General features: G+C 43.1%; 1 protein-coding gene across 1 annotated transcript in view; it reads right to left on the bottom strand.

Annotated features, from left to right (window-relative positions):
• Positions 1-17501, bottom strand: part of hmcn1 (hemicentin 1) — a gene marked incomplete at its 5' end in the record, with an annotated part of 387265 nt that overhangs the window by 339697 nt on the left and 30067 nt on the right. The window contains 6 exons of the mRNA XM_079505442.1: positions 4419-4688; positions 7924-8045; positions 8838-8982; positions 9774-10037; positions 10277-10397; positions 16990-17096. Of these exons, the coding sequence (XP_079361568.1) occupies positions 4419-4688; positions 7924-8045; positions 8838-8982; positions 9774-10037; positions 10277-10397; positions 16990-17096 (1029 nt within the window). The remainder of the gene's footprint in view (positions 1-4418; positions 4689-7923; positions 8046-8837; positions 8983-9773; positions 10038-10276; positions 10398-16989; positions 17097-17501) is intronic.

Below are 17501 nucleotides of genomic sequence, written 5' to 3'. Positions count from 1 at the left end.
TCCTCACCCGCCACATTGTTTGCTTCATTTCCTTTATTTACTGCGGATTGCATTCACAACTGCACCAAATCGTAATCAAGTGCGATTGGAAGCGAAGCGAAACCCCCGTTTTGGCTCGGAGTAGAATGCGGTTCTTTGATACGCATTAGGATTCGAATGAGCCTTCACACCTGCCAAACAAAGTGCATTTTCTGACAATGCGCAGCAGGATTCGTTTTAATCGCAGCAAAGCTTTCTGGTGTGAATGTCATCTAAGATCGAATCACCAGGCTTTCCAATGCGAGCCTGGTTTGAGGCCTGGAGATTCATTACCAAGGGTCGGTTACAAGCAGATTCAAATGTCACAGCAAAAGATATCCCACTTCCAATAGTGGTCTATAATTGGTCACCCACAACTCAATTGGGGTGAGCGAAATGTAATTCAAGTGCCAGACCAATCTGCCCAGAGCTATTGGCGATGTGCATGCAGATTAATGGTTTTAGATGCAATTAACCAAAAACTGACATCTATCTATCTTCCTACGCACACAGACAACTCCTCAGATCGGAGAGATCTGCTATTTTCGCCGAATCTTCACCCCAGAACACTTCAAGTGGTCAATTCCAGTTCAAGCAATTGTAGCAATTTGTAACAACTCTAAAGAGTGATGTATCTGTCACCATGGCTGAAAGGAAGACAGTGAGGCGGCCGATTCATTCTTTGCATACCATGAGTCAGTTCTACAGTAGGACAGCTTCTCTGTCTGGATAGGCTCAGAGTACAAGGCACAGGGCGATAGAGAGAGAGAGGGTTCAAAAGGCTGAATAGATATACATTACAGTACAGTAGCTGTGAAGGAATGTGGAGTTGGTGTGAGGCAATACCCAATCCATCATGACTTCAAGCACAAGCAAACGCCACGTTTTGAAAGATATATCATGAATTTACCAGATGTTGCAAAAAGAAAAACGTCGACACATTTGAAATATTAGAACCTTGACCCAAAAAGAAAATTGAAAATTCCTCGACATAGAATCATGTCAGTGGTTAATATAAGCTGCACCCAAGGCTATAATGTGCTTACTGTACCACAGCAGCCAACAGTAAGGGTCCAGAAGGTCACAGGAGGTAAAAAGACGTAAGTAAAGGAAGTAAAGAAATGGATCAAACGGGATCAAGATATAGAAAAAAACAACAGACGATCCCGGCACTCAAGAGTCAGTTTAATTAAAAGGCAACTACCAACATGAAAAGGTCTTCATCAGGGGGGAAGGGGTCAAATTAGTAAGGGCCAACAGTTCAAATGTAGGGCGCTTTGCAGGTAGTTTACAGCCTACAATGCAAAATCCTGAATGTTAATTTAACTAAACCTTTAAGTTTTTTTCAGCAATATGAGCCGTTACATTATGCGCTGTTATTACATTATGATTATTACATTACATCCTATATATTAAAATTGGCTTAAGGAAGGACCGACGGGAGGACACGTTGTCATGCTCATGTCATTACGTGGTCACGCCCATGTAACCATGACTCAGCTATAATCATATAAGGAGTTCCCAATGCAGCTATGCCCCGAATATGAAGTGTGTGCCAAATATGTGTGTTGTCTAACCTCAATGTGCTGTCAAGACATCAGGTGCAAACAAATCAGTCAGCTGTATGGGCACAAAACAGGACATGCCCATATAATGGTAAATGGTGCATTTATATAGCACCTTTATCCAAGGCGCTTTACAGAGATTGTGCATTACATTCACCCATTCACACACACATTCATACACTGATGCCGGAGGAAACCATGCAAGGCACCAACCTGCACATCGGGAGCAATTAGGGGTTCAGAGTCTTGCTCGAGGACATTTCGACACTAACTCTGGGGGAGCCTGGGTTTGAACTGGGAACCTTGCGGTCATCCAGTCACTCTACCCGGGGATATACTGATGAAATCAGGGATCTCTCCACATAGGGGCATAAAAGGACTGACAGATACAAAGATCTCCATTTATGGGAATGTCAGTGGAATCGGTGATATGGGCCGGATAGTGGCCCGAACCTCTAGTTGTAGAAAAATCTGCTACGTTATGTGCTCATGATTATATTACATTATGAGCAGATATTTACATTATGAACTTTTGAACAAACATTAAATGCCATTGACAATGAATGGAGAATTTACATCATATGTAGACGAGCAAATCGGCTATTTTTGTCCTACACAAAGATTAAATTCCCATTGACAATGAATGGAGAATTCACATCATACTGTATGTGTCTGAGCAAATCGGTATTTGTGTGTGTGTGTGTGTGTGTGTGTGTGCTTCTGCGTGCGTGCGTGCGTGCGTGCGTGCGTGCGTGCGTGCGTGCGTGCGTGCGTGCGTGCGTGCGTGCGTGCGTGCATGCGTGCGTGTGAGGGGGAAGGGGGGTAATGGGTTTGTACTCACAGGGAAATGCACAGTTTTACCCTTACTCAGAAGCTTTTTGCCACTCCCGCAATTGCGCTGTACTTCCATCTGTCCCTTCCTCCATCTCTCCTATTGTATCACTGCTCACTCCCTTAATCTCATTTTCTATGCTCGTTCCCTCTGTACCTTCATTCGTTCATCCCTTTCAGCCTGCCTCTGTTCTCTTCCGCGTGCTTAATTCATACACCGTCACACAACGCTGACAATAGCAGATCTACAAGCTCACAATGCCGTATCACAACATTTTGTGAGGTTGTAGATCTATTCGCGGTGTGTGACAGCGGCACATGACAAAATATAAGTTGGGCTTTAGTGCTCAGCAGACCACTGGCCCACCACTTCAAAGTGAGGCTAATAACTAGGATGAGCCTGACCAAGGGGTAATTAGAAAACCCCTAGGGGTTGCTGACAGCTGTTCAGGACAGAGAGAGAGCGAGTAGGCTAAGGGAGAAATAGGAAGAGAGAGAAAGAAATAGAGAGAGAGAAATGGGGCAGAGTGAGAGGGCAGAAAAAAAACATCATAATAGAGAAAGCAGCATAATAGAGAGCAGTAGGGAAATAAAAGGTATAATCGCACACACACAAGTGCGAACATGCCAAATGAACACACAGAAAAATGAGGGAAAAAAGGAAATAGTCCACCCAAGTCTGGGAAATTGTTTTAGGTCAATTGAGCAACGTATCACTCAATGGCATGAGTGGCAAATGACAGGGCAAGCTGGTGGGGCTCCCCTACAAACATGTCTGCATGAGTACCAGAATTAAAGCCTTTAGCTTCATACTGAGTGCCATGAAGGCTGTGCAAAGCCAGGAAATAGTTTTGTTCCAATCAAAGACTGTGACATCCAAAAATTTATACATTTCCTATCTAATATCTGTGTCAGACTATTTTGGTATATTTTATCGCTGTATTACATCGCCATTTCCTGGCCAAGAGTGAGCCTAGATAGCCGGCCATACTTTCTCTTCCATCTCTCTGACAATGTGTTCCTGATTCAGTGTCAGTGAAGTGTTAGAAACAGGACTATAGGAGCTGTCCACAGATGGCAAAGTCGAGGGTTGCGCTGCCTGAACGTGAGACTTAAATCATTTTCACACATTCAAAAAACCATTAGGGTGAGTTATAGAGAGAGGGTGGGGTAGTGGCGTGATGGGGGGGGGGGGGGGGGGGGGTTGGTTTGCAAAGAGTCCATTCCTCCACAGTGTAAATCGCAGTGTGTGTGACACGAACACTTGAGTCTGTGTATGTGCATTGTGCAGGCAGGCAGGCAGGCAGGCAGGCAGGCAGGCACGCACGCACGCACGCACGCACGCACGCACCCACACACACACACACACACACACACACACACACACACACACACACACACACACACACACACACACACACACACACACACACACACACACACACACACACACACACACACACACACACACACACACACACACACACACACACACACACACACACACACACACACACACACACACACACACACAGCGGCAGCGGTGGCCGAACGGATAGCGGCGCGGTCTAGATACCGGAAGGTTCCCAGTTCGAATCAGCCGTCCGACACGTTAAAATTACCACCGCTGAAATGCCCTTGAACAAGGCATCAACCACTACGATGAAATGTGTTCTATGAGCAGGGCCTGGCTGGAAACAAGTTCTTGAGCTTAGCCCAGATACCCTGGGTAAATATAGATTTCATTTCACACACACACACACACACACACATGAGGGAAAAAAGGAAATAGTCCACCCAAGTCTGGGAAATAGTTTTAGGTCAATTGAGCAACGTATCACTCAATGACAAATGTCAAATGACAGGGCAAGCTGGTGGGGCTCCCCTACAAACATGTCTGCATGAGTACCAGAATTAAAGCCTTTAGCTTCATACTCAGTGCCATGAAGGCACACACACACACACACACACACACACACACACACACACACACTGAGTAAACACCTTGCACAAGGAGGTAGACTTTTTCTGTGGCCGGTCCTCCCTCGTTGGCGGCTTTACACTCGTACCAGCCCGCGTGGTCCGGTGTCACGGTGTGCACTTCCAGGGAGAGGTTGGCGAGGATGCGTGCCCGTGGGTCCAGCCTGACGTCCTGCCCTCCTCTCAGCCAGGTGAGGTTGAAGCTGACCGTGCTGACAACATGGCAGCTGAGGACAGCACTGGAGCCAGGGGAGACAGTCACATTGCCCTCCACTGTGATGGCCGGGGGGGGCTCTGAAGGAGGCGGGACACAAGAAAGACCATATTCAAACAGTGGTCTTTTTGCTCTTACATCATTCACCCCCGAAATATAGCAATAACGGTATGTGTGTGCATACTGTGGTCTGGAGTAGACTACATAAAATCTATCTTAGCCGTGTGAAAGAGAAGTTTTGGAATCTTGGAATTAGAGATTGATGTTTATGTTCAGCATTCATCAGACCTGCCAATCTCTCTCTCTCTCTCTCTCTCTCTCTCTCTCTCCTGTAGAAGCTACTTATTTCTCTCTCTCACTCCTATAGAAACTACTTATGTATCTCTCTCTCCTATAGAAGCTACTTATTTCTCTCTCTCTTTTACTTTGTTCTGCACAAGGTTCGCCCACTCATCACAGACAAGACTCTCATCCCCTGAGCCTAAGCCTATCGTCAATCATTCTTCAGAGGTGAGCCAGAGCTATGCAGGGAAGGGAAGATAGAGGGAGGACAGAGACAGGGGGAGGGGGGGGGGGGGGGGGGATATTAGAGCCTAGAGGGAGCTCGATCTGGCCTTGACATAAGGAGGAGGATGCTGGGGATTTCAATAAGGTTCCCCGGGATTAGAATGACATACATTTGGGAGATGACAGGATGTGAAGGTGTTTTTTGTGTGTGCGTGTAGTGTATGCGTGTAGTATACGTGAGAGCATGTCTGTGTGCATGCATTTACGTGTGTGTCCGTGTGCGTTTGTACATTCATTCATTCATTTGTGTGTGTGTGTGTGTGTGTGTGTGTGTGTGTGTGTGTGTGTGTGTGTGTGTGTGTGTGTGTGTGTGTGTGTGTGTGTGTGTGTGTGTGTGTGTGTGTACAGTGTGTGTGTGTGTGTGTGTGTGTGTGTGTGTGTGTGTGTGTGTGTGTGTGTGTGTGTGTGTGTGTGTGTGTGTGTGTGTGTGTGTGTGTGTGTGTGTGTGTGTGTGTGTGTGTGTGTGTGTATAAGTGATTGTTCATATAGTATGTTTATGTGCGTGCTTGCATGCATGCGTATATTTGTGTTTTTGTTTGTTCGTCTCACTGGCCCAGGGACAATGCTTTGAGCACTGCTTGAGTGGATGAGTTGACCGGTGGATAGAGCCGATCTGGTTTGAGTTTAGATAACAATAGTTTGTGTGAGCCAAGTCTTCACATGTTTCAGAGCTGTCATCAGAGGCTACGCTCAGTGAAGCCAAGACCCATCCTATCTGTACCATCTCTCTTCTTTTTTTTAAGGTAAGTGGGTTAAAGTGATGTGTTACATCCACACTGTAAAATCATGAATGTTCATTTAACTCTGAGAACAATAACATACAGCACAGGATTTCACTTTCTCATTCTCTCTCTTTCTCTCTTTCTCTCTCTCTCTCTCTCTCTCTCTCTCTCTCTCTCTCTCTCTCTCTCTCTCTCTCTCTCTCTCTCTCTCTCTCTACCTTATAAACTCAGCAACATGCAAACCATCATTCAAGATGGTTCAGTGCCGGAACGCCATACCGTTAAACAAAGGGGACGACAGTTGTCAAAATTGAATAAATGCTACAGAGAGTCTGTAACTCCACTGCGCTTATTTAGATGAGGTTACTTATGCGACTGCAAAGGTGAAACCTTCAACTGTTTATCCATAGTCAGGTCACAGGGGCAACAGCTCCACAGAGAGCTCCAGACTTCCCTCTCGAGAGCAACATTAGTAACTTCATTTTGGGGGATCCCAAGGCATTCCCAGAACATTTTGGAGATATAATCCCTCCATCTGATCCTTGGTCAGCCCGGGGGTCTCCTTCCAGTGGGACATGCAATGAGGACCTCCCTAGGGAGACACTTGAGAGATATTCTTAACAGATGCCCGAACCACCTAAGCTGGCTCCTTGCCAAGAAGAGGCAGTGGTTCTACTCCAAGTCTCTCTCGTGCGACTGAACTTCTCACCCTCTTCACATCTCTTTTTTGGCTTTTTATTGATAGGTGAAAGTATACTGACAGAAGAAGGCCGTCGGGATTCGAACCCGTGGCACACCAGCCGACTGGCTCAGCAGCCTAGGTGCCCAGACGGTTGAGCTAACCATCCAGGCCTTCTCACCTTAGCTCTAAGGGAGAGGTGATTCTCACTAAATCCCATGGCACACCTGGACTTGACTTACAGTACACTGTTTGGGAACCACTGCACTAAACCGTAACCCTAGCTGTGACCTGGTCCCTATGATGCATGGATTTAAGAAGTCCAGTTTTGAGTTATGGTCACATTCTCCATATACGGTTCCATTCAGTCTACCACCTCATAGATTCACAGCATGAACTGAACAGCCAGTGACTCTGAAGTCAATAAAATCCACATGCCTTGGTGCTTGGATTCCAAACCATATTTAATCAGTGTATTCTCTAAGCAGGGCATGTGTGTGTAAGGCCATACCCCATTGAGCATGACGTAAACTTCACTATTATGCTTGGCGTGCCACTGCACGTCTGTGCACGAGCATGAGTGTGCTCACAAGTATCGTATTACTTAATACTAGTAAGGCGCACATTACCAGAGATCGTGCTGTAAATTGCCTTCTGCCCGGCCATACAAGTTACATGTGATCCATCACCTAGTATTATGGTTGTTTACACAGTGTAATGTTTGCCTGCCCTCATACTGTACAGTAGGCCTATGCTGCTGCTCATTACACATTCTGATGGAGGATAGCACACCATGAAGTGCTAATTGGCTAACAATCCACACTGAGGAACTGATTTCCTAGTTATAACACAACGAAAATAAATACTGCTGTCTACATCTTTCCAACTTATTTTGATACTGGATGAAGATTTTAGAAATCCAATGTTAATGTGACAAGATAATGCAATAAGATGACTTTATAAAGGATTTATAAAGGATGGCTTGCAACTCTTGTTGCAAGCCATCCATTGTAGTGACCCCAGGGCATGGCGACAGAGACATAGGCTATTATAATTCAATGACTGTTATGATATGATCATTTTTTCAATTTCAATAAATGATACATCATATGAAAGCTTACATTCCGTACTTTAATAATCTGTAAAAAAAAAGAAAAAAAAGAAAAAGAAGAAAAAAAAGAAGAAATACCAATGCCCGCTTGCGGCACAAAGCACTGTAGCCAGTCACATATGTGTATTGTGTCTAGTAGTTCATATACAATACAGTATATTACCTACTGCAAATGTTATTAAATTGCCTGTAATACAGTGATTGGGGGAAACCATCCTGGTGGTGTGTCCACTTACCCGATACATTCAGAAAGGTGCGAGCTCGTCCAGTCCCAGCGCTGCTAATAGCAATACACTCATAGTAGCCCTCATGCTTCAGAGTAACCTGAGCAATCTCCCATGCTGCATTGTCTGCCTCCCTGGGAACAGTTGAAAACATTGAACATTCATTAATTTCTAAAATGTAAAATAATTGAGTGTTCATTTCACTCTGAGGGTGTACAAAGGCCTACACACTTTCAGAGTTACAAATTGTATGTTGAGCATATTGATGAAATATTACTGTATATTTGGTCTCCCACAATGGGAGACCAAATATCTACCACTCATCCATAGGAAAATCCCCCCTTGGTCAATGGAGAAATTAGGCTTCTGGCCTTTAGGCAGTGCAACTCTGTGCAAGTCTTCTACAGTCACACTTTATGGGAAACCCCACCTCAGGCAGTGCTACTCTGCGACAGTCACACCACTATGACTGAGGAACACAATGGGCCGCGGTGGCTCAGGGGTAGAGTGCCTGGATGGTAACTGCAAGGTTGCCAGTTCGAACCCGGGCTCCCCCAGAGTTACTGTCGAAGTGTCCTTGAGCAAGACACTGAACCCCAAATTGCTCCTGATGTGCTAGTTTGTGCCTTGCATGGTTTCCGCTGCCATCGGTGTATAAATGTGTGTGTGAATGGGTGAATGTAATGCACAATATCTGTAAAGCGCCTTGGATAAAGGTGCTATATAAATGCACCATTTACCATTTACACAGCACAAGTATAATCACAGCGGTTTGAACCCCGATGGCAGTGACCCAATGTATTAGTTTAAAATGAACATGTCCGCGATTTGGTCTATAACGCAGGTGTCTGTATAAGATTATACGGTCTTGGTGTATAGACATTTTTTATTTAAAAGACTGATTAGTCAATCCCATTGTGTTGTACCTGAAGAGCTGGTCCACCCCCAGTCGTTTCCCATCCCTGGTAAAGCGTAGAGTGAAGGGGATTAGACTCTCGACTTGGCAGTTGATGGCACCTTTCTGGAGGTAGTAACCTGGGGTGGTGGCCGGCATTAATACCTTAGGGGCATCTTACAGGAAGAGACATGAAAGTTACAGTTACCATCAGTCTGTTCATAAATCAATTCATTTACAGTATGACAGTAAGTCAGTCAATTAGCCTACTAGTGAAAAGTAATTTATTTATCAGTCAGTCACCAGTCAAGCAATCACTGTAGCAGTTTTTGTGTTCATTTATGTGCCATTTATGGACACATAAATGTGTTCATTATATTGTTCATTATATTTCTCATCAAACATCTTAACAGTGACTTGGTGGTACAATGGAGTCACACCACAAATAACTGATCTACAAGCTCACATCGTGTTGCATCATGGCGTTAGTAACTTGTGGGCTTGTACATCTGCTTTTGTTGGCTATTGTTTAGATATTTTTGGCACACTATTCTTTTTTCTTCTCAGTACAAAACACTCTGACATTCAAGCCATCATGAGTCACGAATACGTTTACAATTACAAAACAACATGACACAGGACTTCAACATGGCCTACTATTTTCAAGCAACAACCTGCAATACTAGCCTGGAACTCACCTATGCTTTTTATGGCATAGGCAGCTCCCGGCAGGATCCGCCGGCAGAAACTATGCGCAGCTGCTAGACATGAGACTGATTAATTAGAGCGACAGAGAGAGAGAGGAGTGTGTGTGTCAATTTAACAAAGGTGCAGACGATCAGAAATCAGCAGAGAGTGAGTGATGTTTGTGCTACTCTATGCCGAATTGAAGTGGACTCGGACCCAGACTTTCTTTTTCTCCCTGGAAATAAAAACGTCTGGGTTTCCGAGGCTATGCAATACTGACCAGGTACGATGCTGGAAAAGGACACACTGGAGACTCTTTGGAACAGGAACCCATCCTTGTCATATCCGGTCACCCGCAGGAAGAAGGCCTCGTTGGGTGGGATGAACTCGGTGATGTTCCAGATGCCATATGGCTCTCTTTCGGGATAAAAGCGAATAGGCAATGTCTTCATCACGTCTCCCGTGATTGACAGGAGCTCTAGCCTATCGGCACGAGCAGGACGGGAAAGCCCGGTGGTGTTCAGGAGGATGTGGGTGGGAATACCTGGGGTGATGATGTAACAGAGTTTATTGTGCCAAAGGAGGTTAGACATAACACTGGGCCTTATTAAAACCAACCTAACCCTAACACTAAAGATTTTACTGTGTATGACATCATATGAGTGACACAACATGTTTACAAGGAAATAAATAGAGGGTGATGAAAGACAAATCAACTTAAAGTCTACGAGACTAATGTTGTAATATAAAGCATACCATAGGTTGATATTTGACCTCACTGACCTTGAACAGGCCGAGTGGTGGTTTTCTTGAAGTCCAATGTGAGCTTCCTGGAAAATCCGGCCCGGAAGTCGATGTTGCTGAGACCTGAGATCCGGACTGAATATCTTCCTTTACTAGATGTCTGTCGGGACAAGAAGATGTACATTTTGTGCACATTTTTCAACAACAATATCAACAACAATTTCACAATATTATTTCTTCTCATTATACATTTTTATATTTTATTTTACATCATTAGAGAATATGATTGATTTGGATCATCCATAATACCAGCTGATGAGGAGGATTTATCTGATTTAAACTAAGAAACAACTAACGCTGTTAAGCTTAATTTGTGTGCCAGTGTAGCACGCAGAAAATTGCAGATCTACAAGCTCACCATGCATTACAATGCGACACATTGTGAGTTAGTAGATTGGCCATTTTTGGCACGCGACATCGGCACACAACTAAGTTTCAATAAGGCTTTCGAAATTAGCAATCTGAGAGGCAAAGAAAAGGAAGTGATTAAAAACAAACTATTTTCCACATCAGTTAAAGTCATTTGAACAACTCAGAAACGAGTTTAATCTGCCCAGAACTGATTTTTATAGATACCTCCAACTAAGACACTATTTACAAAGACACGATGACTGGGACAAAATTCGAACCCCTTCGAGTTTGGAATCTCTTTTTATGGACATACAAAAGCATGGTTCATTCACCAAAGTAATTTCTATCTTATATCATACTCTGCTAGAAATGGTTCCCAATAATTATCTTTATATAAAAGCCAAGTGGGAGGCAGAAATACAACAAGAGATTTCACAAGAAGAATGGCTAGACGCCTGCACTGAAGTGCATAAAGTAACAAACTCTAATTCTTGGAGAGAATATCAATGGAAAATTGTAAGCAGATTTTTTAAGACTCCATTATTGACTGGTAGAGCAGGCACTACTCCTACAACTGAGTGCTGGCGGGAATGTGGTGAACAGATCGGTAATCATACGCATCTTTTGGACGTGTCCTAAATTACAGCAATTCTGGAATAATGTTTTTAATGACATTAACAGAGTGTTTGACACTCAGATACCACAAGATTTCAAGACAGCTATTCTAGGAGTAGTGCCGACTGGGTTTGAAGGTAGGAAAAAGGTGTACCTCCTCCAGATATTGTTAGCAGCGGCCAAAAAGACTATCACAATAAATTGGCTAGGAAAACACCCTCCAACCCACGAACAATGGCTAAATAAAGTAAAAGAAATTAGAGACATGGAAGAAATTACTTATTTGGTGAGGCTACAAAATGAGCAATTTGTTAAGAAATGGACGCCCTTCGCGCGCATCGAGATTTAACATTACAAAGATTGATGGACACCCCCCCCCCCCCCCCCCCCTCTTTCCTTTTATTTACTTTATTATTTTTATTCTATTTTATTTTATTTCATGTCTGTTGAATTACTCGATCAAGATGTTGTCTTTCATGTTTACATTTCTTCATTATTATTGTTGTTATTATTTATGATTATTATTTTTCAAATGTGTTACTTTCTATGTTGCTGCTGTCTCCTTGGGGAGACAATTTTGTATTGAAGAACTGAATGATGATATATGATGCATATGTATAAAATGTATTGTCTACCCCGGCAATGACAATAAAAAACAATAAGTTGAAAAAAAGAAAAAAAAACTATTGTATTCCAGAATGCTACTTGTATAGACAAGTTAGTAAAGAATGCCTATCAAACGATGCATGACTTATAAATCATCCACATTTCACACACACGAAAGAGATATTCATCCTGACAGTCATACTTTAATTTGGCAGACAGAACCACTATAATCAGACTGTGACTAAATTGGGTTGATGTAGTCTTTATTACACAACTGTCTTTTGAAGTAAGGTAGAAACTGAGACAGAGTAATTACAATGAAATACAGGTTGGTGAGTAGCGGAAAATCCTCACCTTGAGGTAAAACACTTTGGAGGTGTCATGAGACATGCCTTGCTACACAAAATCAGGCATGCAAAGCTAAACTGGCATTTAGCCTACTTTACAGGTTATTTTATACGGTGTGGCTCCTAAGGGGCGACCGTCAGGAAGAGTGTTCTTGTGCATGCTACCAATGGGCCAAGGAAATAAACCCCTAATATTTTTTCGCATATTGCATACATATTTATGTGTGTGAATCCTTTTCACATTTTGTGAATTCAAGATTCACAGATCTTTCCTCCATATTTGGGAAAGGCTGATCATATGAATATGATGTCGGATATCCACATGGAAACAACACTGCCATTAGTCAATGTCTTGTTTTCTTCCTCTTTCCAGCTAAGAAGCTTTACCTGAAGGAAACTTAAGTTAGCATATTTAACAGAAGATCACCAAACCAGAGTTGACCTTCTATCCAAAAGAAGAGTGTTGTACAGTCAAATTGTACTGACTTAGAGATACTGTAAGCTTTCTCTAGCACAGACCTTTTACCATGAGGCGTACTGTACCCATAGGGTTATATTATAACCAGTAAGACGCCTTAAAGGCAAGAAGCGACCGCAGGGCTGAGACACTCTACCGCAGGGTTCCCCAATAGGCGGCCCGCGGGCCATTTGCGGCCCGCGGAGCGCCCCTTGCGGCCCGCGGAAGAATTAAAAAAAAGAAACGTTTTCATAGTAACAGCATATTATAGTAACCTTATAATAATCAAGGAGTATAATAGTATATTTAAGAGTAGGCTTTAACCACTGCAATTCAGTTCATGGCTGGCAGTATTATTTAGTCTCAAATGTTAACCACTTAAATCATATCCATTGTTGACCGGAGTCCCCCAGGGCCTTATACAAGGCACCCTCCTGTTTTTACTCTACTACACTAAATATATTTGACGACAATAGCCAATCTACAAGCTCACAACGCTGCAAAGGGGATCGTGTTGCGAGCTTTTCAGATCTTCTATTTTCACAGAATGTTAGCCCCAGGACGCTAGGGTTCATGTTGTTCATGTCCACCCATCCTAAAAGCAAAACGTTGTGGTAATTAAACCCACCCTAAACGCTGCTGTAGAATGACACATGACGGTCTTTAGCTGATGGTCATTAGGGACATAACAAGGAGAGGGAGGGACACTTTTATGGTCATGCTGGAACACCTTGTAATTAGGACACCCGCGTGTCCCTATGCTCATGACCTGGTCACTCTCAAATGCAGGAAGCAAGAATATAGCTATTTCTGTCTATAGGAATAATAATTTCTCATTGATTATTACAACTTTTATAATTATTCTTTACTTCTAAAAAGTTTTAAAATTCAAACATGAAATGTACTCTAGATAGACGGGTACATAATATTGTAAGCTTCTTACCTCACTGCAGTTTTTCTAAGTAAATTGACCTGCAGCAGACCACAGCAGTGTCTGTCTGATTGATTGATTGATTTGGATTGATGCTTGTTATCACGGTTAGATTTTTTTGAAAATTAACACTGTGGTTTGTGTCCTGCATTGTTCTGCAGTCGGTGGACCATGAAGAAAGGAGAAGGAACCATCGTATCCTCAGACAAGGAACAGCTTGTGTTATAAGTAAAACAGAACAGAAAAAAGAAATAGAATAATAAATACTTTAGTAATCTGTTTGGCAGGAAAAAGTCCATGTCCCTTTGAGTCTCTTAAAAATATAATCTTGCTCTTCCCCCCATTTATTTTTATTATTCAGTATGTTCTGTGCTCACCAGGATACCTGGATGCTGTCTAATCAGAGAGAGAGAGAGAGAGAGAGACAGAGAGAGAGAGAGAGCGAGAGAGAGAGAGAGAGAGAGAGAGAGAGAGAGAGAGAGAGAGAGAGAGAGAGAGAGAGAGAGAGAGAGAGAGAGAGAGAGAGAGAATTGAGACAATGGAGGCAGGATGGACAAAGACACAGAGGGAGACAGACAAAACAGAAGACAGTGAGACAGACGACAGCCAGTGAATGGGAGTAGGGCAGTCTGCCACCGCTACAAGTCCTTTGGGTTGTTTGCATACTTTTGAAATTACAACCTTCCTAAACTATTATCACTGGCCATAAAACACCAGGCAGTATGAAGCCAAGATGCAGTCATCACTGCTATAGTTTCACCACAGCACTGTGAGGATGGTTCATCATCACATAGTACACATACAGACAGTCACACACAGATATACACACAAACACATTGAAGATGTGGGGGCCGTGTGATCCCACATTCCATACTGTACACACCAACACATTAGCCAATGAAAGACAGATTAAAATGGATGGCTAATCTCAGACCTGGGCGAGTACATTGGGGCGTCACGGACCATTAGCCAGAAGTGTATATATACTGTATGCATCTGACCACAGCTGGCCTTCAGATGGTTCTGGGAAACAGGACTTCATATGAGATGAAGCAGATATTTTTAGGTACGGAAGCTAGATACAGTAGACTAGAGGTATGCTGGTGGGTAGGTAAGTGTTTGTGTGTGTGAGTCGGGGGGGGGGGGGGGGGGGGGGGGGGTACTGGGACTTGGGCAACAGAACAAGAGGAGAACAACACATAAAAACAATTGGCCACAATAACAGCTGCTGAATTTGATTCTCAGAAGGGGAGAGAGAAATTAAAGAATGTGGTTGTAGCAACTTGCGAGAGAATGAATATTCTACTATGTAAAATTACTATTAGTTTAACTCTTCATTAATGTCTAAAACCTTTGGGTTGCTGATCGCTGAGGTCAAGACCTGTCTGATGTGGTGTTTAGTCTGGGACGCAATAGAGGGATAAACTGATTTCACCTTAGAGCAACACAGAGGGAAGAAAAAGAAACATTGAAATATTAACCCAGAAGTGTTTTTGAGGGGCGCTAGCCCTCCTATATACAGCTTTTGTCCCCACACGTCTCAATATGACAATGAAAGGAGAAATTAGGTCAAATGTCCGTCAAATATGACGTAAATGTGTGCCAACACAAACATTAAATGCCATTGACAATGAAGGGAAACTATACGTCATATGTAGACGAGCAAATCGGCTAACCAATCACAAAAATTCAGTTCAATGAAAGGAGAAATTAGGTCATATGTGCCTCAAATATGACGTATATTTTGTCCCCACACATCTCAATATTTGCCATTTACAATGAAAGGAGAAATTAAGTCAAATGTCCGCCAAATATGATGTAAATTTGTGGCAACACAAACATTAAATGCCATTGACAATGAAGGGAAAATGTATGTCATGTAGACGGTTGTTCATGTTCATGTATAATGATAAGAGCGCCCCTCAATTCAAACGGGTGTGATTTTTTTCTGACCAGATAGACAAAACAAACTGTAGTGCTATGCAGGCACTACACAGCCAAACCTCCCACTGTTAACAATGAGACAAAAGTTGGAAAAACCAACGTGGGCATGTCGGACAGAGCTCTGCGGTCCCATTCAGTCACACAGACCATGCAGAACAGACCATGTTACTTCAGGAGAAGTAACATGGTCTGTTCTGCATGTAAGGGGCGGTGAAATAAAAACATGGTCCAAGGTCAGCAATACTGCAATTTCTTCCAATTTCTTGCCAGCTTTTCTGTTTGAAGTTCCCCTGACGTAGGTATTGATTTAGTGAGAGGGCCCTACATCAGATGAATCTATGGGTTAAGTGCAGATACAGCTGGGAAGGCCTGGTCTCAAATAAATGATCCTTAAGGCTATAGCCCCGCTAACTGCCCTGGCAAGGCATAACTCATTTTGGATTGAACAGAAGCACTGTGTCTAGAGAGGAACACACACATTGCGAACGCGGCTGAGGATTTACATCACACTGCAGTCCTATGATGTCATGGCTCCTGGAGTGTGATGCGATAAGGAGGAGGCATGAAAGACCTGGCAAAGTGATATGAAGGGAGGTAGAGCAGACTGGAAGACAGGGTTACCATGGCAATGCCAATCAGCAACAAAAACAAACATAACATATGTTATAGGAAAAAAATACTCCTTTTCAGGGGACTCAACAGGGGTTACAGGGCCGTCATTAATCTGTCCCACGCCTCCAGTCATGCCCACCGTTAAAACTTATCCTCCGGAGAGGAAACACAAGTGAGGAGGAGGGGGGGGGGGGCCGTCTTCTCCCTCCTCCTTTAAATCATGGGGAAGGGTTGATAGGACTTTACACAACCATACTGAGTATACTGGAAGTGACCCAGCATAGTACTACAGAGAATACAGGAGCCATCCCATGTCCCCCTAACAAATCATGATTTGTGCTCATTTCCTGGTACCCAGAGTTTGGAAAGTTTGGAACCCCACAGTGCAAGTGTTTTTGCATTCCCCGACAGCGGGACACCAGCAACTATGCTCCGCCTCAAAGTGAAATGCAACAACAATGGCTCGAAAACAAAAGGTAAGGGAACAACAAAAGAAGCTAAAACAACATCGACTGCCACCGATGATCTACGTCTTCATCTACATACTAACAAAGATAATCACTGCTGAAATGTGCATCACGTCATTTAACGAGCTGAATGCCTTCACCAGTATGTTAAATTGATGACTACATTACATGTCACTTTATCTGATGTATTACTGCAGTAATTCAGCTCAAGAACCTTCCTCTAGGGTGCAAAGCTGTGAACTAATTTCAAGGTTACAGCACTGACCTCTGTGCTGTAAGTCATTTTGGCGGATCTGCTCTGTGATCTTGTGGGGGGTGAAACATCTCCAGAATTCTATGTGCAATTCCATGTAACTGTTTACCTTGATAGACCACATCCCAGGCTGCGGGTCCTTAATGTTGACGACTCTAGCGGAGTTGGGAATGTGCAGAAGCTCGGTCAGTCCATCACTCTTCCCAATTAACTTCCCTGGAGGGAAGAAGTAAACAATCATAATTAAATATCACATATAGTAAGGGTGTCACGATATATTGTCCCACGATATATCGCAATATTAAAACGGGACAATATGTGACCAAACATTTGTGTTTGATGGGCAGAACACAGCCACCAAGCAAAAAGCATTGTGGTGGCCATTAAACACAGACAAGACACAGAACATGTGTTCTGTCTGCGTTCAGCTGATTCGTTGACACTCGTTAATGCATCATGGTAGTTATGTTTCTGCACTGTCAAATAGGCCTGTCTAATCTAAAATAGCATCAAGCCGAAGATTTGTTTACGACCCTCTCTGGATTATAGACATTCTGTTCTATTAATAACTTGGTTGGTAAAGTCCAGATATATATTTATGTAGTATTTATATAATGTTAT

This window comes from Electrona antarctica, assembly GCF_951216825.1.
Source record: "Electrona antarctica genome assembly, chromosome: 7".
NCBI lineage: Eukaryota > Metazoa > Chordata > Actinopteri > Myctophiformes > Myctophidae > Electrona > Electrona antarctica.
Note: the sequence above shows the minus strand (reverse complement) of the source record. Positions and strands in the feature narration are given on the sequence as shown.